The sequence below is a fragment of the Cucurbita pepo genome, chromosome LG10 (assembly GCF_002806865.2).
Source record: "Cucurbita pepo subsp. pepo cultivar mu-cu-16 chromosome LG10, ASM280686v2, whole genome shotgun sequence".
Taxonomy (NCBI): domain Eukaryota; kingdom Viridiplantae; phylum Streptophyta; class Magnoliopsida; order Cucurbitales; family Cucurbitaceae; genus Cucurbita; species Cucurbita pepo.
In genome coordinates this window covers 5,129,973-5,152,478 of record NC_036647.1, presented here as the reverse complement: position 1 = coordinate 5,152,478, position 22,506 = coordinate 5,129,973, and the positions used below count along the sequence as shown (strand labels likewise).

At 35.2% G+C, this 22,506-nt stretch overlaps 4 protein-coding genes and 6 non-coding genes across 14 annotated transcripts; 1 reads left to right on the top strand and 9 right to left on the bottom strand.

Annotated features, from left to right (window-relative positions):
- Positions 1–1,827: 1,827 nt before the first annotated feature.
- Positions 1,828–3,239, bottom strand: LOC111804510 (probable glutathione S-transferase). Its single transcript, XM_023689341.1, has 2 exons — positions 2,928–3,239; positions 1,828–2,184 (listed from the first exon to the last, which is right to left on the bottom strand). Exons 1-2 carry the CDS (start codon positions 3,237–3,239, stop codon positions 1,828–1,830), a joined length of 669 nt encoding a protein of 222 aa, XP_023545109.1.
- A 2,281-nt stretch (positions 3,240–5,520) lies between these two features.
- Positions 5,521–8,000, top strand: LOC111804457 (rop guanine nucleotide exchange factor 7-like). Its single transcript, XM_023689263.1, has 7 exons — positions 5,521–5,812; positions 5,891–6,007; positions 6,105–6,259; positions 6,544–6,618; positions 6,706–6,996; positions 7,076–7,432; positions 7,518–8,000. Exons 1-7 carry the CDS (start codon positions 5,521–5,523, stop codon positions 7,998–8,000), a joined length of 1,770 nt encoding a protein of 589 aa, XP_023545031.1.
- A 617-nt stretch (positions 8,001–8,617) lies between these two features.
- Positions 8,618–10,422, bottom strand: LOC111804019. Of its 2 annotated transcripts, none has more exons than XM_023688668.1 (6): positions 9,984–10,422; positions 9,801–9,891; positions 9,409–9,572; positions 9,182–9,239; positions 9,051–9,104; positions 8,618–8,945 (listed from the first exon to the last, which is right to left on the bottom strand). In XM_023688668.1, exons 1-5 carry the CDS (start codon positions 10,122–10,124, stop codon positions 9,088–9,090), a joined length of 471 nt encoding a protein of 156 aa, XP_023544436.1. In that variant the 5' UTR covers positions 10,125–10,422; the 3' UTR covers positions 8,618–8,945; positions 9,051–9,087. The 2 variants fall into 2 exon arrangements, with proteins under 2 accessions (XP_023544436.1, XP_023544437.1); XM_023688669.1 differs by having other exon boundaries at positions 8,618–8,933.
- Positions 10,423–14,939: 4,517 nt separating this feature from the next.
- Positions 14,940–15,021, bottom strand: TRNAS-AGA. Its single transcript has one exon. It is a non-coding gene; the product is annotated as a tRNA-Ser (tRNA).
- A 68-nt stretch (positions 15,022–15,089) lies between these two features.
- TRNAA-AGC lies at positions 15,090–15,162 on the bottom strand. The gene has a single exon. It is a non-coding gene; the product is annotated as a tRNA-Ala (tRNA).
- Positions 15,163–16,120: 958 nt separating this feature from the next.
- Positions 16,121–16,202, bottom strand: TRNAS-AGA. The gene has a single exon. It is a non-coding gene; the product is annotated as a tRNA-Ser (tRNA).
- Positions 16,203–16,275: 73 nt separating this feature from the next.
- Positions 16,276–16,348, bottom strand: TRNAA-AGC. The gene has a single exon. It is a non-coding gene; the product is annotated as a tRNA-Ala (tRNA).
- A 625-nt stretch (positions 16,349–16,973) lies between these two features.
- Positions 16,974–20,054, bottom strand: LOC111804528 (probable proteasome inhibitor). 4 transcript variants are annotated; one of them, XM_023689369.1, is made up of 9 exons: positions 19,751–20,053; positions 19,493–19,670; positions 19,246–19,389; positions 18,966–19,061; positions 18,312–18,389; positions 17,810–17,844; positions 17,680–17,740; positions 17,507–17,584; positions 16,974–17,219 (listed from the first exon to the last, which is right to left on the bottom strand). In XM_023689369.1, exons 1-9 carry the CDS (start codon positions 19,923–19,925, stop codon positions 17,147–17,149), a joined length of 918 nt encoding a protein of 305 aa, XP_023545137.1. In that variant the 5' UTR covers positions 19,926–20,053; the 3' UTR covers positions 16,974–17,146. The 4 variants fall into 4 exon arrangements, with proteins under 4 accessions (XP_023545137.1, XP_023545139.1, XP_023545138.1 ...); XM_023689371.1 differs by lacking the exon at positions 18,966–19,061 and having other exon boundaries at positions 19,751–20,054; XM_023689370.1 differs by lacking the exon at positions 18,312–18,389.
- A 975-nt stretch (positions 20,055–21,029) lies between these two features.
- Positions 21,030–21,111, bottom strand: TRNAS-AGA. Its single transcript has one exon. It is a non-coding gene; the product is annotated as a tRNA-Ser (tRNA).
- Positions 21,112–21,184: 73 nt separating this feature from the next.
- TRNAA-AGC lies at positions 21,185–21,257 on the bottom strand. The gene has a single exon. It is a non-coding gene; the product is annotated as a tRNA-Ala (tRNA).
- Between the last annotated feature and the right edge of the window lie 1,249 nt (positions 21,258–22,506).

Below are 22,506 nucleotides of genomic sequence, written 5' to 3'. Positions count from 1 at the left end.
ATTCAATGAATAGAATAATTGTGTTAGGATCGATATCAGTTGTTAGCTCTGAATAGAATAATTGTGTTAGGATCGATATCAGTTGTTAGCTCTGATACCAATTGCAACGCCCACACTCGATCAAGATGAACTAAAGAATAGGAGAGAGAAAATACAAGGAAGTAGGAGAGAGAAAATACAAGGAAGAATATTGTCTAAAAGTTTATTGATGACTTCTATACAACAAGATCGAATAACGGAATCAAGAAAATTACATTTTAAAAGCAGTGGATATATATGATTTCAATTTACTAAATATAGGTTTCAAAGATTACGATCTATCCCTATCAAATCTTAACCAAATATCTACGTGTATATCTCATCTTCACCAAATATCTTTCAAATATATAATCTTTACTAAATATCTCTCAAATATAATTCTATCAGTCATAAGTTACCTATCCCAACCATCTCAAGATCTTTACGAAATATCTTCCACTATTAGACAGATCCAGTCAACCAAGAATTTCATTATCAATACCATACCACTTGAGGTTTTGCACAACCTCAATGTTCCAACATCAATACAAAATGTTTGTTGGGTTCTTTGCACCCTCTATCTTCTCCAAACACATCACCATCTTCTACTAACCTCCGAGTGAAATGGTATTACCTTATGTGTTTTTTTATTTGAATGATAGACCGGGTTCCTTGCCAACTGCATGACACTCTAACTATCTACCTGAAGAATTTTCTCGTGCTGCTTCTTGCCTAATTCTTCTAGATAGTCTATCATCCATATCATTTCTTTTCCAGCTGATGCCACATACTCATTGCCTAATTCTTCTAGATAGTCTATCATCCATATCATTTCTTTTCCAGCTGATGCCACATACTCAGCCTCAGCAGATGAAAGAGCAACGCATTTTTCTGAAGCCTAGACATCCCATCATCCATAGTTTGCTCCCACTTGGGTGTATCCTCCAATTGTAGGGCCTCATCAAGCGGCTTTCGTTCCCCTTCGTCAGTCACCAACCGATAGTGTAAAGAAGGTACATACCTATCTACTCTGATGACTCTGGATGATCTTTTCAACACCTGCTCAGGTGTCACTTGCTCCTCTTTTGGTTATTCAGCAATAGTCTCAGGAGTTTCTTGAGTATCAGCTACAACATCACTAGATGAATCTTTCAGCAACTCAACCTCAACTCCCACTTGCTTCACATCTGGTTCCTCAGCAATAGTCTCAAGAGTTTCTTGAGTATCTGCTATAACATCATTCTGTGAATTGTTCTGTAACTCAACCTCAACTCCCACTTGCTTCGTTGTTCCGATACTTTTCTTCAATTCACAGAAATTGAAATCGGATCCATCAAACTTTTCAATTCCAATCTTTGAAATTTCCATCTTCACAAATCGTGGTGAATCTCGTCTCGCTCTAATACCAGTTGTTAGGATCGATACCAGTTGTTAGCTCTAATACCAATTGTTAGGATCGTTCAACAATGCACACACTCGATCAAGTGAACATAAAGAACAAGAGAGAGAAAATACAAAGAGGAATATTGACTAAAGTTTTTATTATTGATGTTGAGTTAAAAGTTTTATTATTGATGACTTCAGTATTACAACAAAATAGAATAACGAGAATGAAGAAAAGGACATTGTGAGAGAACTCGCTAATCGTATATATATGGTTTCAATTTACTAAAAATATAATCTAACCAATATATCTCTATCAAAATCTTTATCAAATATCTACCACATATATATAGATCTTTACCAAATATATCTCGGATGTAGGTATCTGGTTACATATCCCAACAAATCGAACCATCAGCCAGGCCCTCACAGCTTAGAGCCGAGGTTGTGTGGATAACGAGCTTGAATATAAGAAGAAAGATCATGTTTTGGAGGCAGAGCCTGGTTCACAACGCTATGCTTCAAAAGCTCTTGGCTCCATTTGGTTAGCTTTGGAAACCTGTGGGTGGTCAGAATCTGAAACCCGAGAGCCTGTTGCATGACAGGAATCCAGTAGCCTACGAAGATGCCAACGATGTCCACCAACCCAATGCTGTCTCCTCCGAAGAACTTGTTGCTTTTAAGCTCATTTTCAAGTGGTTCCAATGCTTTGCATGCTTCCTCTACAGCCTTCTCTCTCCCTTCTCTTCCGCTTCTAGCGGCTTTGATCCACGAACGAAACACCTTAACCAACAAAATCAAAAGTGTGAACTATGAGTCAATAAGTTTGATTTGTAACTCATTTAGGTTTTACATAAAGATGTTATTAATCCTTCTCATTCACCGATATATCACTAAGGTCAGTATATGAATTTGCTACTGGTCTTTGATCACCTACTAATTACTACGCTCCAACAAGGACCGGACCTGTAACCATACGAAGGGTGGGGTCTATAGGTCTTAATCACATGGGTGGGGTATCATTGGCCTCGAGGTGCCCATCTTCAAGAGGGCCCGAATGAAAGACCCAAGTTTACACAAGTTTTGGGGAGGAATTCTAGCTCAACATGGGAAATGTTTCCACGCATTTTAATAAATGTTTTATTCTCCTCTTCAATCAACGCGGGATCTTACAATCTACCTCTTGGGGCCCAACGTTCTCGCTGGCACACGATCCGGTAGCTGGCTCTAATACCATTTGTAACAGCCCAAGCCTACACTAGCAGATATTGTCCTATTTGAACTTTATCTTCTAGACTTCTCCTCAAAGTTTTAAAATGTCTTCGTCACGGATAAGAGGTAGAAACCTCTCACTGACACATATTAAAACCTTAAAGAGAAGCCCAAAAAACGAAAACGAAACATTTCTTGTCATGAATAGTTAAAAAATAATGTCTAACCGTGTGTTTATTTGGTTTCTTTCCACTTTAATTATTCATTTCATTGTGTTTTCGAGAGTTAAAATGATAGGATCCAAATTATGTTACCTTGTCATCGATATACTTGGCGAGAAACCTTTCTCGAGCTCTTTCACGAGGATGTTGGGGCAATATAGGGTTAGTTTTCCAATTTTCATCGATATATTCGAGGATGATAAGAGACTCTACAAGGGGTATTCCATTGTGGACGAGGACGGGCACCTTCTTGTAAAGTGGGTTGTATTTGAGAAGCAAATGGCTCTTTTTGGGTATGTCTTCCTCAATATATTGGTATGGTATGGCTTTGAGTTGGAGAGCCAACTCCACTCGCCGACTAAAGGGACTCACATGGCTACCAAACACCTGCAATTCTTCCCCCATTTTCTTTGAAGTAAATACAAAGATTAGTAGTTTTTAATACCCAACATCAACAAGTTCTTCCCTTTCTTAATTAACCCTATTTATAATCATAATAATGGTGAGTTAATTGAGGCCCATTTAATCAACTCCGAGTGCATCCCTAGAACCTCATGTACACCTAATGTTCGGGTCTTAGTTGATTTTTTCTCTCATTTTTTCATGAGGTCGTGGAGATGCACTTGAGTTGGTGCCCTAACAATCCAAATAGAGTTCATAATTCACGGGTTGAGTTGGGTTAGGTTATCATAACTACTACCCATGTTAATTTTCCTAATAATCTTAAAAGTGAATTTTTTTATTGACTCAACAAAAAAAATGTCAACTCACAAATTCGCCTGCAAATAGAATTTATTAATAGGTTACGAAGGTGCACAAGTTGATTGGTCGTTCCAACCATAGCTTAATAATGATTTTTGTAGGGATTATTTCATCTTGAATGTATACTTTTAATTTAGGGTATTAATATAACTTATTTGATAATAAATGTATGTGGAGTAAATTAAAAGGAGAACAAAATAGTAGGAGAAAAGAATAGAGAATGAAATATAAATAAATTATTCACGTTCGTGAATAAATTTTTTAAAGTTAAAAGTTACGAAAATTAGAGAGTTATGATCGACAATATCATCAAAATATTAATTTTAGTTTAGAAATAAAATTTAAAATTTAAAATTTTGACTTATTTATATATATATATATAGTTAATTAAACACGGAGCTAATGAACATTTAATAGCTTATGTGCATCAATTAATTTTTATCAATTGTGTAACAAAATTTGTCATTTTTAGACTTTCCATCATAGTTTTAAGAAAGGTTTCGTTCCTCTCTTCAATGAATATAGGATCTCACAGTTCACTCCCTTTTGGAGGCCAACGTCCTCGCTGACACACGACTCGGAGTTTGGTACTAATTTCATTTGTAATGGCTCAAGCTCACCACTAGTAAATATTGTATTTTTCCATTCGAATTTTTCCTCAAAGTTTTAAAATGCGTCTACTAGGAACAGATATCACAAATTGAGTTGGCCCAACAGGACGTTTATGTTATATGTTAGATTTAAAAGTCGTTAGATTAATCGAAATGATAAGACTTTAAATTTGGTGATTGGGTCGGGTAGATCGAGTTAAGCCAAACAAATCTTGTAAGGAAAGATAAAAGAAAAAGGAGTAGGTACCAAATTAAAGCAACCAAAACTAGGGTTCCATATTTCAACTACAACCACCACTTCTTTTTAAATTTTGTTTCTTTGTTTTTTTACTCTTTTTAGGGTTTGCTTCATATGTAGAGTACTTACCAAATGCCAAATCATTTGGTTGCTTTATATTTTAGATTTTAACTATATATTCTTTTCTTCATTTTTCAGTTTTCTAAATATCATTTTCATTTTATTAACTTTATCTTCTTTAACTTTTTTATTTTAAACGGAGAATTAACATCCTTAACATTTATAAAAAAGAATTAAGAAATTGTTAACGTCAATATATAGATAAAAATCGTCTCTCTAACATCTTGTAGATCATCTTCAAACTTTCTAATTTTTTTTTTTCAAAAAATTTGAGGATATTAAGGTTGTTTTTGAAAGTTGATAAATATTTTTAAAGAAAAATTTAAATTAGAGTTGGAAGAAAGGGAATAATAAGGGAAATTGTAAAACTGGAGGCGATGAAAGTTATTTTATTATAATTTTGAAACCCCAAAGGTTATTTTAATGGCTATACAACATGTATGATTCAAGAACCCTCGTTTAAGGAAGGCAAGGCAAAGCTACAGCCTTCAGACACACACAGGGTCACCGCCATCTTAGTGTCTGCTTAAAGTCTTGGGACCATGGATGCTTTGTCCAGCTCTCATAAATATCAATGGCGGACAGCGCCTCCCCTTCTCCTCTCTCACTTCATGTGTTTGATCCACTCACACTAATCATGACTTCCACCTCTGTTTCAATTCACCGACCTCTTTCCTTTCTTTATTTGATTCAACCGTTTATACATTCATACCCTTTTCATTATCTTGGGCATGCTTGATTTGGGATCAAACCTTTTGGGTTCTGCTTATATCTAACGAAACCCACCCCATTTTTCGCGGAATCGTGGCCCCATTTTCTTTGATTTAGCTTTCTGGGTGCTGGAATCTCCTTTGAAGTTTGTGTTTAGAGCTTGGTTTTGGGGTTCGAGTGGGTGGAATCGAAGTGGGTTGCTCTGTTTTTGTGCTATGGTTGTGATTGAGGAGGGGAAATTGTAATGGAAGAGAGTGTGAGTGGAAAAGGCTTAAGCATTGGCCACATTGTGCCTGAAAATGAGACGCTTGGCCATTTGATTGAAGAACATGGGCGTGAGAGTAGTTCCAGCTCTGATTTTCTTACATCAGAAACCACAGGGCTTGAGGAGGAGGAGCACAGTCACAGTGGTTCTGAGGAGTCATCTTCCCTTTCTCCATTGAGTTGGTCCACTCGATTTGCTGAGGGACCCGATTGCATCAGAGCTAATGGTGCTGATAATAGGAAGCTGGAGAAGAAAGTGTCCTCATCATCAGGTAATTTAGACCCTCTTTTCTTTATGGGGTTTCTTGTTGAAAACTGTGTTGATTTGTTTGTGGTTTATGGGGTTATAGAGATTGAAATGATGAAGGAAAGATTTTCAAAACTGCTGCTTGGAGAAGATATGTCAGGCTGTGGAAATGGGGTTTGTACAGCATTGGCTATATCTAATGCCATTACCAATCTTTGTGGTATGCTTTGTCTTTGTCTCTGTCTCTGTCTCACTCATTGCCTTAACTGCTATGCTTCCAGTGTGTCTAATATTGATGCCCCTTCCCCTTGTCATAGCCACTCTGTTTGGGCAACTATGGAGATTAGAGCCTCTTCCATCAGAGAAGAAAGTGATGTGGAGAAGGGAGATGGATTGGCTTCTTTGTGTTAGTGATCACATTGTCGAACTAACGCCTACTTGGCAAACGTTTCCTGATGGAAGCAAGCTCGAGGTACTTAGAACTTCAAATCTCGTTTGGATTCACTATTAGAGTTGGATTTTTTGTTCAATACCATCGTAAGAATGTGAAACCGAGAGAATTTATGTTAGATCCCACATTGGTTGGAGAGGAGAACGAAACATTCTCCCTAGCAGACGCGTTTTAAAAACCTTGAGGAGAAACCCGAAAGGGAAAGCTCAAAGAGAACAATATATGTTAGTGGTGGGCTTGGATCGTTACAATTTACAATTTAAATGCTTGCATCAATTTTCTGATGGTTTCTTATGATCTTGCAGGTTATGGCGTGCAGACCACGCTCGGATCTCTATGTTAATCTTCCTGCTCTTAGAAAATTGGACAACATGCTTCTTGTATGATTCTCAACACTCACTAGCTTGTGTTCCAATACCATGAACTGTGAGATCTGTTCTAAATTTTGCAAAACACTCTTTTTGCAGGAAATATTAGATAGTTTTGAAGATTGTGAGTTCTGGTATGTTGATCAAGGGATACTGGCCCATGAGACTGATGGGTCGTCCTCTCTCAAAAGAGCACTACAGCGTCAAGAAGGAAAATGGTGGCTTCCTGTTCCTCGAGTCCCTCCCGATGGTCTCCGTGAAGACTCAAGAAGGCAATTGCAACACAAGCGCGAGAGCACAAACCAGATACTAAAAGCTGCAATGGCGATTAACAGTACGACTCTGGCTGATCTTGAAATTCCTGAACCATATCTTGAAGCCTTACCGAAGGTATGAAATGCGAAAACGGCTATGATTCTGATATCGAAAGCAGTATGATTTGCTTATTTATAATCCTACTTGATTACAGAATGGAAGAGCTTGTTTGGGTGATCTTATATATCGATATATTTCGTCGGACCAGTTCTCTCCTGAATGTTTGCTTGATTGCCTTGAAATGTCTTCTGAACATCAAGCTATAGAGATTGCTAACCGGGTTGAGGCTTCGTTCTATGTATGGCGGAGAAAAACAAACTCAAAACCTGCCACGAACTCGACCAAACAAAGTTCGAAATCGTCGTGGGAAATGGTCAAGGAGCTGATGGTCGACTCCGAAAAACGGGAGTTGCTTGCAGAGAGAGCAGAGACTCTACTACTTTGCTTGAAGCAACGGTTTCCTGGTCTTCCACAGACAACCCTGGATATGAGCAAGATCCAGTACAATAAGGTCTGTCCCTACTGCAATTCTGTAAGCTTTCATATCAGTTAACCCATAGTAACTTGAGTAGATAACACTTGTTTTTGTAATTTAGGATGTCGGGAAATCCATCTTAGAGAGCTACTCTCGAGTTTTAGAGAGTCTAGCATTCAACGTCGTTGCACGTATCGATGATTTGCTTTACGTGGATGATCTCACAAAGCATTCGGATCAACTCTCATCATCTATATCTAAACTTGGTGTGATTTCTCACAAGAACAGCCCATTGCATTTTTCAGTGCCCGTTTCTGGAACTCCATATAAAACACCCTTTGCCACTCCAAGCTTTTCACCTGCACAATCAGCCAGCCCTGCTAAGGGAGAAAGGTCGCCGCTCATTCCCGGCACCAAGATTCCCCAGCGCGGGTTTGGAGTAAAAAAGGTTTTAACCGACTATCTTAGTGTTGAAGCGAGAGGAGGAAAAGAATTCAGCAATAAAATCGAAAAACCCGAGTCGTTCACAAACTCAAAACTCGACACTCAGTACCGGGGAGGAGTAGCAAGCTCACCCAGACAGGGATCGGTTGCGGACGAGTGAAATCCAAGGATGGTTTTGAGGAAGCTAAGATTGATGGCTGTATGTTTTTTTCCACTTGAATTATCACTTTTCTGCATTTCATTTTGTAGGCATAAGAAGATGTATATTTCTCTTCAGATTGAGGTGTATTTGTGTTGATGAAGTGTGAATGACTGTCAATATGAGGAATCAAATGCTTCATCTATCTCCTTCTTGACTAACCCATGTTTACTATGAAACAAAAAGGTAATAAAAAATTAACGTAAGATTCATTGATGATGTTGGTTTCACATTATTTACTGTCTGAAGTATGAGTGGTCTGGACAGAACAGAACCAAAAGTAACATCAAACACTTCCAACAATTATGGCAGCAGAATCTCTGTCTGTCCCCATCCCATCATCTGTCTTTTTTTTTAGCTTTTCCTATCGAGTTTATTCTCGAGGTTTAAAAGTTGTCTGCTAGGAAGAGATTTCCAAACCCTTATAAAGGATGCTTCGTTCTCTTTTCAACCGATGTAGGATCTGATAGATTCGACCATACAACTGTGTCAAGATATCCTTAACTCGGATAACTTGAGCCTTGTTTGGCTTTCCAAGGAATAAAAGGAAAGAAAACCGGAGATTTTTCCCATGTTCATTCTGAGAAAGATATATGTATATTCAAGATTTCGATTCAGTTTCCAATGTGATACTAACAAACAAACAGCAACCCAGATCTCCTTTATGGAGGTTTAAACAACAACAACAAACAGAAGCAGCCAGCAGTAGCAGCATTCTTTACAGTAAAATTGAGAAAGATGCTTATAACTATTAATAATTCACTTAAAAGAGATTCTGTTGTTTCGGCTGGAGAACGACAACCAGCTTTTTCTCACAACGATCTCGCTCGCGTCTACCTTCATACAATAAGAGTTGAAGTAGAAGTAGTTCTTCAGCTCTATGATCCTATGTACCTGCATATTAACCTGATATACAAACCAATCACACCATCTTAGCTTCGTGAAGATATCGATCGAATCAAATTTGAACGAAAGCTCGATAAGAAACTGATATAAGATACTCGAACTAACTTTGAAATTCTAAGGAGAGCTTGTGGAGTTTGGTGGTCTAGTAATAGAGAGACCCTGAAACAAGGAATGGTAACAAAATATGAGTATTTGAATGAAAGATAAGTTTCAACATCTTTCTCTATGTCACATACCTTGCCACCAATTTCCTCTTGAAGCACTCCCAGAATCATCTTCTCCCCCCTCCTTGAACTGAAACATATCACCAGAATAAGTCAAAGCAGATCATATGAACGAAAAAAACGAATGAGAAACGATACGAAATTGGTTAAATCTGAAAGTAGGCAATGAATTATGTTCATGTGATGAAAGATATAAAGCTACAAAGTGATGTGTTTAATACATTCACCACAGAGTTCACCTCGGAATAGTGGGAATTCTGAGGATGAGCATAAACGTCTTGGCCACCATAATAGATTGATGAGCTAAGATGACATGGTTGAGCTCCTTGTTCCTGATAAATGGCACTCATGTCTTTATCCTTCTTCTCCTGTCTCTCCTTTTGTCTATGACTACCACTATCATCTGCATATACATCTCAATAACTATCTTTTGAACAGAATATTATCAAGCAATTTTCAGAACAAAGTTCATGTGTAAGCAATCAGAAACTGGCTCAGAATCATTGGATATTGCAAGTATGAAGCCTTGGTTATGAATAGCTCTTCAGGAGATTTCATTCTCAATTCTTTTCAGAACACTTGAAATCATTTCAAACTTAAGAAATTAAAGACACTAAAACGAAACACAAACCTTGAGCTTCAGCGTTGGGGATCCATGGCCCATTCACAGAATGCCTCTCTCCCTCTTTGGCCTGAGAGAGCAGAGAGTCTCTCCCTAACACCTGAATAAGAACAAGCAGAATCGCAATCCATGGAGAAAAACGAAGAATAGAAACAAAACCCTTATGAGAATGAATGGGAGAGTGGTACATACCTTGGAAGAAGGAGCAAATATAGAGCCAAAAATCCCAGTGGTGGAAGAATAGGAGCTGTGTTTGGAACCAAACGGGTCAGTAGTGCGAGAAGAAGAGGACTCGGACTCGGACTCGGCACCCACATGCTTCTTTCCTTCCATTTTGATCCTAATCAGTGAAAAACGGAGTAGCCCTTCAATCAAACCCCTCTCCGGGTGAAACCCTTTAATGGAGAGAAGAAGATTGCAATGGAAATGGGGGAAAAACAGAGGAGAAGAGAAGGGAAGGGGGAAGAACAGGGGAAGAACAGGGGAATGCTGGAACGCAGAATTGAAACGATGAAGAAACCGCCACTTCCCCCACAAATTTATAAGGAAAGGAAGACCGTAAAAATGGAAAAACACAGATTCTCTCAAAATCTCTGCGAATTTCTCATTTGCCTCGATCTCTCGCTCTCTCTCTAAATTTCTTTTTTTTTTTTTTCTTTTTTTTTTCTTTTCCTCTCGACTTTCAAGCTGTCAAATGAATTGATTGGATAAATGACACGTGGAGTAGTAAGTCCTCTTTGTGGGACACTCAATAACTGCCAATCATTTGCTGCCACGATTTATCCGACAATGGATAACGACAAAAAGAAATTTATAGCTTAATCTCAAATGATTTTATTTTATTTTTCATAAAAAGCTGTTTTTTACCTTTTTGCCCTTTTGTTTCTTTAATTTTTATATTGAAAAGATGAATTTAATAATAGTGGTTGAATTATAAAATGAAAAGAAAATGCGTCGTTTTGTTAGTTGAAACAATTATTCTTTATTTAATTGTTATTGAAATCTAATTTCTACCAAAAGAAAAAATATATATATTTATTTTCCAACCTATCTATCTTTTAATTCTATCTCAAATCTAATTTAGATTTTGTTTTATATTTTTAAATTCAATAAATTAAATAGATTTAACGTTAAATCTCATCTCCAAAAAATTTAATTTTAATATTACAACATATTATATTTTTGTACGAAAATAATTAAAGAGACAAATATATACAAAATCAGAGTAGGAGAATTATGAGATTCCACTTCTGTTGGAGAGAGGAACAAAACATTTTTAGAATGATGTTTTAAAGTGGACAATAGCTGCTAGGGACGATGCTGGCACACAAGGGGGTAAATTGTGAGATCTCATATCGGTTGGAGAAATGACGAATCATCCCTCAAAAAGGTTGATATGTAGCGGGCCAAAACATCTATTACCAATGGGCTTGGACTGTTACAAATGACGGACAGGAATAGGGAATATATAATCTCGAATCCCGTTTAGGTAGGAGAAATTTCTGTGACACGCCCTCGTTCATTTTCAAACAAGGATTTCTCGCCCCTAGTTCACGGATTATCTTTGCATGTTGTGGAGGTCATTAACTTCCCTCTTGGCTAAGGCCCATATCATGTGAAAGAGATGGAGTAAAGTTGGAGTTGAAGAGAGTAGAAGTTGAAAGGATTAAACCAAATGGGATTCAAATGAAATGTTGGTGAAAAGGATATGATTTGAATTACACTAATCCAAGTGGGATTGAAATGAGAGTTATTAGAAGATGGCGACAGGGGAGGCCCCGCACCGCGTGGGCGTTGGGGCTTTGCCGCAGAGGGCCGCCGCATGGGTTGGTATGTGCCTGACGTTCACCCGCTTCCCTTGCCACCTTTCCTCCACAGATACCTTCTTTCTGCACAAACCATGTGCTCAAAATTTCCTTTTTTTTTTTTTTTTTTTTTTTTTNCAAAATATTTTTCAAAAATTCAAACCCTTTCTCATACTTCTATCATATTCTAAACAAGACGTTTATAAAAATTCTTTAAAAAAAATAAACAAATAATATTCGGAACAAGGATAAGAATGATGGTATTCCAAATGGGAACTGAGTTCGAATCTATCACGTCCATGTGTTGAAATATATTATAATTTTACTTCGTTTTGTGGAGATTAAAGAGGATCGGAAACAAATCACAGAGACTATAAATACCCATAATATGTTACGTAAAAATGAGATTAGTGGATAAATGAAGTCGAGATCTCACATTGAGACGTTTCCCTTAGAAATTCGAGCATCAATTTTGTCATTAATAAATCACGGAGACTATAAATACCCATAATATGTTATGTAAAAATATGATGAATAAATAACGGTGACTATAGAAATTCGAGCATCAATGTTGTCATTAATAAATCACGGAGACTTAAATACCCAAAATATGTTATGTAAAAATGTGATGAATAAATAATGGAGACTATAAATACCCACAATATGTTATGTAAAATGAGATTGATGGATGAATGAAATTGAGATCTCAAACTGAGACGTTTCCCTTAGAAATCCAAGCATCAATTTTGTCATTTCTAAGTTTCAAGAAATCTAAGCAATTCTTGCTTCTATATGATCGGTTAATCTAATTCTGGTCTTATCTGTTAGTTAATCCAAATTTTGTAGAAAGAGACTTTAATTATGGAAGAAATCGGTTAATCTAATTCTGGTCTTGATCCAAATTTTGTAGAAAGAGACTTTAATTATGGAAGAAATCGGTTAATCTAATTCTGGTCTTATCTGTTAGTTGATCCAAATTTTGTAGAAAGAGACTTTAATTATGGAAGAAAGTAATCTAATTCTAACCTTACAATGGACCATATCATAGTCTATATCATAGTAGAAGTCAATTTTAGGGAATGAAATTTAGCTTCTTTTCACCCGGTTAAAACAATATATTTATAGGAGTTAGATCTAGAATTTCTTCGTTTTCCTCCCTAATTTGAATAGAGAAGGAAAGCATGTCAACTGATGGCGCCTTGGATAGGGGTTCTACAAGAAGTAGGTCTTATAGCTCGACCTAGCCCTTGTCATCGACCTCCTCGGCTAAGGCCAATGACAAGGGCTAGGTCCCTCTTTTTTGAAAACTTGATTATATTTTAAGTTACGTCTTGAGACGCTCACGAGATGATTTTATTGTTTTTTTTTTTTTTTTTTTTTTTTTTTTTTTTTTTTTTTTTTTTTTTTTTTTTTTTTTTTTTTTTNAAGACTTGTCGTTTATATCCAAAATTTCCAACAACAAATAACAAATATAAAAAGTTGCTTTAGAAAATTATTATATAAGTTATACATAACCATAAATGTGAGCATAGTTATCTTAATAATAAAACAAACATTATCATGACAATATATTCTTCAAGATAAAATGTAAAATGTAAAATGTAAAATGTTGGAATTGGAATATTGAAATTAATTAATGTGAGAGCTCACATCCATTGGAAATGGAACCGAAACAACATTTTGTAAGATGTAAGATGTAAGATGTAGAAAGAGAACAATATTTGTCAGCAATAAACTTAACTCTTGCCATTAAAACCAACATTTTGTAAGATGTAGAACTCTTTTCCTAGTATACTATTAGGAATCACGACTCTCTACAGTGTTATGATATTGTCCACTTTGAGCATAAGCTCTCATCACTTTGCTTTGGGCTTCCCAAAAAAGCCTCATACCAAACCAATGAAGATAATATTCCTCACTCGTAAATCTATGATCTTCTACTAAATTAACCAATGTAGGACTTAGTCTCAATTATCCTCAACAATCCTCTCATCGAGCAAAGTACACTATAAGCATCCCCTGAGGCTTATGGAGCTCTCAAATAGCCTCCCCTTAATCGAGGCTCAACTCCTTTCTCTGGAGCCCTTGAACAAAGTACACCCTTTGTTCGACACTTTAATCACTTTTAGAACTCACGGTGGGACTCACTCCCAATAATCCTCAACATAGACGCGTTTTAAAATTTTAGATAAGTCCTAAGAAGAAAAATCTTAATAGAACGAAATCTATTGGTATTAAATGAAAAGGTTGGGCAACTTGAATTTATTTCCATATCTATAGAAATGGTTTCCATAAAAGAAAAGCGTAAGAGATCCATTTCTTATTTTGGGCAATAAAAGATGGGATGCCATTTCTAACATTCAAATTGTCTATTCTTCATGGGACGCCAACAGGGTGACAGAAAACAACACTCAATCATCTTATCTTTAATAGCATATATATTATTATTATCTTTCTAGTTTCACGAATTTCCATTTAACTTATCGATTTAAATTCTAAACTTTTTAATTGAATCGATTTAGACATTTAAAACATGTTTATACCTATTTTCCATAAACGGTTGTGTGCATGTTTTTGCTCCAACCTAGACCATCATGTCACCCAACACAATCCACCATTGTCGCCCTCCTACACTACCATCAACGACAAGCTCTTCTCGCATGCCCAACTGCATCCATTTCTCATTGTTTGCACGTGAAGGAAGTTGTCGCCGCCTATCTTTGCCGCTACATTGTTTCGTCGGACTGATGTTGAGTTTTTGCTGGAAACATCGATTTCAACTCCGGATGTGAAACACTAATCATAGGGTACTCACAAAGTGTAACCCTTACCAGTAAATATTTATCGAGGAGTTAAACTAATGGTGTGAGAGATCCTGTATCGGTTGGAGAGGGAAATGAAATATTACTTATAACCGTGTGAAAACTTTTTCCTAACAAATGCATTTTAAAAATTGTGAGGCTAACGACGATATGTAACATGCTAAAGCAGACAATATCAGCTAACGGTGGTCTTTGGTATTATAGGTGGTATCAAAGTCAGGTTCTTGGCGGTGAACATTCTAATATTGATGTGGGAAAGAATAAGGAATACGAATATTTTAATTTCTTGCTTCTTTTTTATTTATAATTATAAAGATATAATTGGTATCTTTCTTAAGTTGAAAGGTTATGAAAACTAAAAAATAAAATTTAAATAATTAATTGAGAAAGATGAAGTAAAATTTCTTGCAAATATATTACTCGTCCCCAGATTAAAAATAAAAATGAATAATTGAATTTCAGTCTTTCAAAGAGAACGTGCGCGGCGAAAAAGGAAAAATAACGAGGAAAAAGCAAAAAAGCGTGAGCGGCAGGATTCGAACCTGCGCGGGCAAAGCCCACATGATTTCTAGTCATGCCCGATAACCACTCCGGCACGCCCACATGTTGAAGAATATTCGGAAATAAAACAATTTCTTAAATATAAAAACAAATTTAAATAACCAAAAAGTTGGAGATGCGGGGTATCGATCCCCGTACCTCTCGCATGCTAAGCGAGCGCTCTACCATCTGAGCTACATCCCCTTCAGGTACTGTTGTTGAAACAATATTATTTAGTTTAAAGTTTCTTTGAGTATCGTCACATCCATCTTACATAAATTTTTTTTTGGGTCAAAATCAATTGATTTTTTTGTTTCATCAATTTTTACTCTAGGCTTTAATTGTTCGAATGTTTTTATTATTTTTGGTCTCTAGTTCTTAATTAAGACGGAGTAATATTCTTATGTAAATTTGCAATCGTAAATTTTCAAACGTAAATTTTCAAATCATACCATTTTAATATTAAGAAGTAAGTTTAAGTTTTAGACTCTATTAATGACCACATGTGAGATTAATAAGAGGAACTAGAGTAATTATGTACCCAAGATTTAACAATTCAAAGCAAGTTAATTTATTTACTCGAACATTCAAACATGCAACTATGGTTTAAAAATTGAAAGGTGTCTAGGCTTATGACGGGCTAAGTATAGAAAGTACGGTAATTTTATTCAAATCTCAACGTGAAAAAAAAATGATTAAATATTAAATTATATATTATGTGTCATTTTAATCGAATTGGTACAATAAAATAACAATTGTGGTAGTAGATATCAAATTTTAGAGGCAATAATTAAATATTAAATGGCCAAGTGAATTTTTGGGTGTATAAATTTGCTAAATACAAAACATATAAAAAATTTAATTAAATAGTTTAACGGACTAAAGAAATTAATTAAAAAAAAAAACCAAAGAGTATAATCAGATGCCCAATAAATATTCAATAAGCCCAAAAATGAACCAAACAAAATGATAATTAAAATTAAGAAAATTATGGCTGATTGTATTTCAGTTTATTAATATTTCAGATGAAGTGTTTGAAAAATAGCTTAGAATATTGAGATGATGTATTTAAAAAACAGCTTAGAATCCCAAAAATGAAGTTCAGTTTATACCAATTAATGGAATAATTGAAAAGAGGAAAACAAAATAAAAATGACAAAAACGTGAGCGGCAGGATTCGAACCTGCGCGGGCAGAGCCCACATGATTTCTAGTCATGCCCGATAACCACTCCGGCACGCCCACATGATTGAAGAATATTCGGAAATAAATAGAATTTGTTTAATACCAAAATAAATTGATATAATAGCCAAAATATTGGAGATGCGGGGTATCGATCCCCGTACCTCTCGCATGCTAAGCGAGCGCTCTACCATCTGAGCTACATCCCCGACTGATATTGGCTGGTAAAAATAAGATATATATAATTAAATAAAATATAATTTATTTTCTTGTTTTTTTCTATGTGATATGTATAAAATTGATTTATATATTTCACCTATAAATAAATATTTAATAATTCAAAATAAAAAAATTGATTGATTTCAAAATTTGATTTTAAAAGCGATTTTGAACGTAAAGTTGTGGAACAAAATAAATTTGAATATCACTTTTAATCATGCCCTTAATTTAGATTTGTGCAAGAAAATAAAATAAAATAAAATAAAATAAATGCACACCTCGCTCCTTGCAACAAATGTTTATTAAGATTGACAAAATAATATAGGAAAGTTTAAATGACAATTTTTTATATCTAGACTTCAAATGAAATACTGGATAGTTTATAAACCAAAAATATTATACCTTTTATTCAATGATTATAGAAAAAATTAAAACATTTTTTTATTTAATAATTAGGAAACTATTATTTTTAATAAAAATAATAACAAATGCCACACTAGGTTTCCGCAACTAAATCATGAAAAAAAAATGCAGCTAATATATATATTTTGTGTACAAATATGTATTTATAAATAACTAAATATAGCAAGAGAATAATATAATAGGTAAAATACATACATTATTATTTATATGGGTGTAAAAGTTTGAAGTTAAAATGTTTTTTGACACGTGTAAAATTCAGTAAACACCATTCCTATATTCACCGTACGTACAGTCATTACTGGCCACCTAAAACAGAAGAAAAAAGTAACTTTCAACAACTTTCAGAGCTTTATAACTATGGCGGACTATATGAAATCTGAACCGTCTCCAAAATGCTCCAGGTCCGGATGAGTTCCCCCTCCAGGTCTCCCAGGATTTCTGTAACAAAGGGAAGAAGAAGAAGAAGAAGAAGAAGAAGAAGAAGAAGAAGAAGAAGAAGAAGCATCCCAGTTAATTCATTACTCTGCCGCTCCATACAACATGTATTCAGAAACAAGTTGTTTCTATGAACATATCCTAATTTAGCATGCCAAGATACATGGTTTGAATTTAGTCGTTGTCAAAGCAGGCATTCAGCAAATGATAAACGCTGATAGAAATTAATGATTCAAAGAGAGAGCCCCCGCCCCAATATGCTATGGCACGGTAAGGAAAATTCCATATACCTAACAAACCGAAAGGGTTCAAAACCAGGAACACCAGGTGGACCATATGGATCAAAACGAGCACCTGGAGGAACACCCCTGTTTCAAGATACTTGGAATTAGCAGCAGTCATAATGCAAAGGTGAGTGTTTGTGTGTGTCTATATGAGTGAGAGAGAGAGCTAATTGACTCACGGCTGCCCGCCTTCAAATCCAGGTCCTCTACCAACTCCTAACCATCGCGGGTCATTAGGTCCTGCATGATAAAATAGTGAAATTACGCTTATTTTCAATCTAGTACTAGAAGACTTAACAATTCACCAACCTAAAAGCATGCTCCCATCGCCGCTTAAACCACCTCTGTAATCAATTGGAAAAAAAAAACATAAAAACAAAATTAACATGATATTTTGCGCCGATGACAATCGTACTATGATAGTCAAAGTCTATCATTGGCAAATATTGTTCTCGTTGTATTTTTCTTTTCGAGTTTTCCCTCAAGGTTTTTAAAACACGTCTGCTAGGGAGAAGTTTCCACCCCTTTATAAAAAATGTTTCATTCCCCTCTTCAATCGATGTGAGATCCCACATCAATTAGAGAGAGTATAAAGTGCCAACGAGAATGCTGAGCCTCGAAGGGGATTGGATTGTGAGATCCCACAGCGATTGGAGAGGGGAACAAACATTCTTTTTAAGATTGTGGAGACCTCTCACAAACACATTTTAAAAACCTTGAGGGAATGCAAAAAAAAAACAATATCGACTAGCGGTAGGCTTGGACTGTTACACATACGTACACAAATGATCGACAAACTTAAATAAATTACCCAGCAGGGTACATTCCAGCACCAGGTCCAGGAAAAAGATCGCCACCACCAAAGGGATTAATAGGAGGAATTACAACTCTAAGAGAAAAGCAAAAACAGCCACATTCAGACTATGTCAACTCACTCACTCACTCATGGGATACAGGTTCATAGATAAATTATTTGTAAACATGGAACCTTCGAAAATTCCTAAATTGATACAATTAAGGATTGGACGAAGGCACAAAATGCTTGCCATTAAATATTTGACCGTCACAATAATTCAGCAAAAACAATTCCTGCACGTTAAGTAAGACTATTACAATCTCTCTCAAAGGAAACCATTATCTTCTTGTGTCAAATCAATCAAAGCCTATAAACCACTAAGAGGAACTGGGTATCAAATCAATCAAAGCACAAAGCATATAAACCATTATCTTCTTGATCTAACCATAAAGGGGAAAACAAGATATCATAAAGAAAATGCATTCAAATTACTGTTAGAAACTTAAAAACTAGCAAATCTGAATGTTGGAGACAGTGATAATAGCACCCAACACAAACGTAAAATCATGGTAGCATACAATAGTTAAGAACTCAAGTCAAGACCCAACATATTTCTCAAATTATGTCATGACATTTTGTGGTTGCGCAAGTGTGGATAAAGAGAAAGACCCGGAAGGATCGAGCAGTGGACCAGGAAGCTCAGGAATTCCAGAAGTAGGCTTATTTACAACTACAGATGATCTTTCACTACTCTCACTCTCAGCCCTGCAAAAAGCATGTAGACCGCCAAGAACCAGATTAAAGAACGATTACCAGAGACATAATTTCGATTCATATTTATAACACGCCAAGAAATAAGAATCACAAAAGAGAGTAATCGTCTCAATAACATCAGGAAAAATGAAGAATTAAAATAACCGTACGTGTTGATTACTGATCTAATCACTACCTTGCTGGATTACTTGTCGTGGCTTTCGAATAACCACCCAATTTTGAGAATATTCCCGAGCCCAAGCGTTTCACCAGAGTATCCAAATTTCTGTACTGCGTTGAATAGTTACTTCCCCCATTCGGATTGACGATGTCTTCAACGCTAAAAGAACAATAGGAACAAAAAAACACTCAATACCGAAACAGGACAACGTACTAATTTGCCAATACACATATATATATATATGATATCTGGGAAAGCGTACTCAATTTCAAGATGGAGCGGCTCGGAATTCTCATCAGTCAAGGCATCAATAAGCAATTTCCCGTTCATCACCAGGCACTTCACTATCACTTTCTTCCAGTTAGAATCCTTTTCAAGATTTGCGTAAACGTATGCGTACTCATCCTCTAATTCGTTCCAGCCCTCGATACTAATTTCATCTAAACCCCAATCCAAGACTCAGAAATACTAAATATGGGAAGAATTTTTAATTTTTCAATAAACAAGAAAGAAGTGATACCCTTTGAGGGAGAAGAAAAGGCGGCGTCAGTAAAAGCAGGAGGTCCGGTGGCAGTGAGCACGCAGCCGGAGGCGAGAAATATGGCGTGAACCGCAAAGGCGACCTTGTCGTTGTCATTGCGAAAGGTAGGCCTAGTTGCCCTGATGACGGCCATAACCGATTGCTCATTCACCATTTTTGTATTGCTTTGTAGATTCTTGGTTCTTCACCAATTCAATTCCGACGGAGCAAGACCCAGAGAGAGAGAGCAAGATTTGGTGGCTCTCTATGCAAGGAGCGTCTACTAGTGCTGTCATCAAAATGACTTTCGTAGCAAGAAAACTTTTTAATGACTTATTATTGTTAATTTCTTTTTTATCCAATTTATATTTAATAAATCTTTAGATTATTGAATTATTAAATTAAATTGAAATATTAATGAAAATAATATTTTTATTTAATACATCACTACAATCTTCAAACATATTAATGATACAAAATTAAATATTTTGGGATTAATTTAAATTTATAGACTAAATTTTACGACCATTTATTTAACTTTTTCTAGGGTGCCTAGCGCTCTACCATTTCATCTACGTCTCCTTGAATTTATACACTAAAATTTGTAATAATTCATTATGATTTCTTTTTATAGTCTTCCGTCTATTTAATCAAGTCCAAAAATATAACTATATGTAATAATATAGAAATGGAGGGTATCAATCCTCATGTCTCTCGCATGTCAGCTATAGATTAAAATTTGCAATAATTCATTTAGGTCTAAAATATAACTAGATGCAACAAAATATAACAAAATATAACAAAATAGAGATGCGGAGTATCATTCCCCATGCCTTTCGTATGCTAAGCGAGCACTTTATCATTTGAGCTACATCCCCTTAAATTTGCAGACTAAATTGGTAAAGTGATCAGACTTATGAGTTGCCCGTATCCGTATATAAAGAATAAAAGTTGATGTAAAACTCTAGTTTACAAGTGTGCACCAAGGTGGATTTAATGGATTTTTTTTTTTTTTTTTTTTTTTTTTTTTTTTTTNTTAATTAGAGGTTGAATTGTTATCAAAAGGAATAAACTAAAAATGCACATAAGAAAAGCAATTGAAACTAAAACTATTTTAAGAACCAAATTAATCCATAAATGAGTAAGTACATTCATTTTCTATAAGGATTATCATCAAATTCTTCCCATATGTACCCAGCAAAACTTTATATAACAACTCAAAAAATGAACCAAACAAAATGGTGATTGAAATAGGAAAACAAAATAAAAATGACAAAAACGTGAGCGGCAGGATTCGAACCTGCGCGGGCAGAGCCCACATGATTTCTAGTCATGCCCGATAACCACTCCGGCACGCCCACATGTTTGAATATTACTCGGAAATAAGTACCATTTGTTTAATACCGAAATAAATTGATATAATAGCCAAAATATTGGAGATGCGGGGTATCGATCCCCGTACCTCTCGCATGCTAAGCGAGCGCTCTACCATCTGAGCTACATCCCCTTGTTGTTCTACTTAATGATTAATGTTATATATATTAGTTAACAGTAATTTTGAAAATATTAAACTAACATTTTTTTAATGGTAAAAAATTACTATAAACATATATTTAATAATTTAAAATCAAAATGTTAGGAATAAGGAATCTCCACAATGGTATAGATGTTGTCCACAAGCATAAGTTCTCATGACTTTGCTTTGGGTTTCCCCAAAAGGTCTCATACTAATGGAGATAAGTGATTTTTAACATACCAGAGTCATGCCCTAAATTTAGTCACATCAATAAAATCCTTAACTGTCGAACAAAAGTATTATGAGCCTCGAAGCCATAGTAAAAAAATGATTAAGACTCGAAAAGAGGAGTCGAGCCTCCTGCCTCGAAGGCATAGTAAAAAATGACTAAGAACTCCAAAAGAAAATGAGTTGAGCCTCGATTAAGGGGAGACGTAATTTGTTCGATAGGAGGTATTGGATGAAAGTTCCACATCGACTAATTTAGAAAATAATTGTGGGTTTATAATCAAGGAATACTATCTTCATTGATATGAGACATTTTAGGGAAACCCAAAGCAAAACCATGAGAGCTTATACTCAAAATGAACAACATCATACCATTGTGGAGATCATTGATTGTTTCATTTTTTCTTTTTCTTTTTCTTTTTCTTTTTTTCATTTTTTATTTTNGTTCAGAGAGACTTTCAAGTTTGAAGCACGAGAAAATAAATATTTTAAAATAACTTGGAAACATGTTATTAAAATTATTGAAGAAAATAAAATAAAACAATACAATAAACGAAATGTAACTCACAAAATAATATAGCAAAAATCAAAATGAAAATTTTTAACATTTAGAGTTTAAATAAAATTTTTCTGACAATTTAGAAATCAAAATTATTATATCTTAAAAATAAAAATTACAATGGAACAAAAATAAAAGGATAAATGTCTTAAAATTTTTAAAAGGTTATAATATATTTAAAAGTGTAAATTTTAATTGGTCTTCAAATCATATTTTTAAAAAGATTTACAAAATTTATAGGGTCCAAAGTTGAAAATTAAATGTATAATTAGACATTAAATTGACTTTTGAAGACTAAATTAGGGATTTAACGGATAGTAATTTATTTATTTTTAGTTCAACGGTTGGATGATGAAAGTCTCATCAAGGGTTTATAAACAAAGAATATTCTCTCGTTAGAGAAGTCCAAAGCAAAGTCATGAGAGCTTATGCTCAAAGTGGACAATATCACAT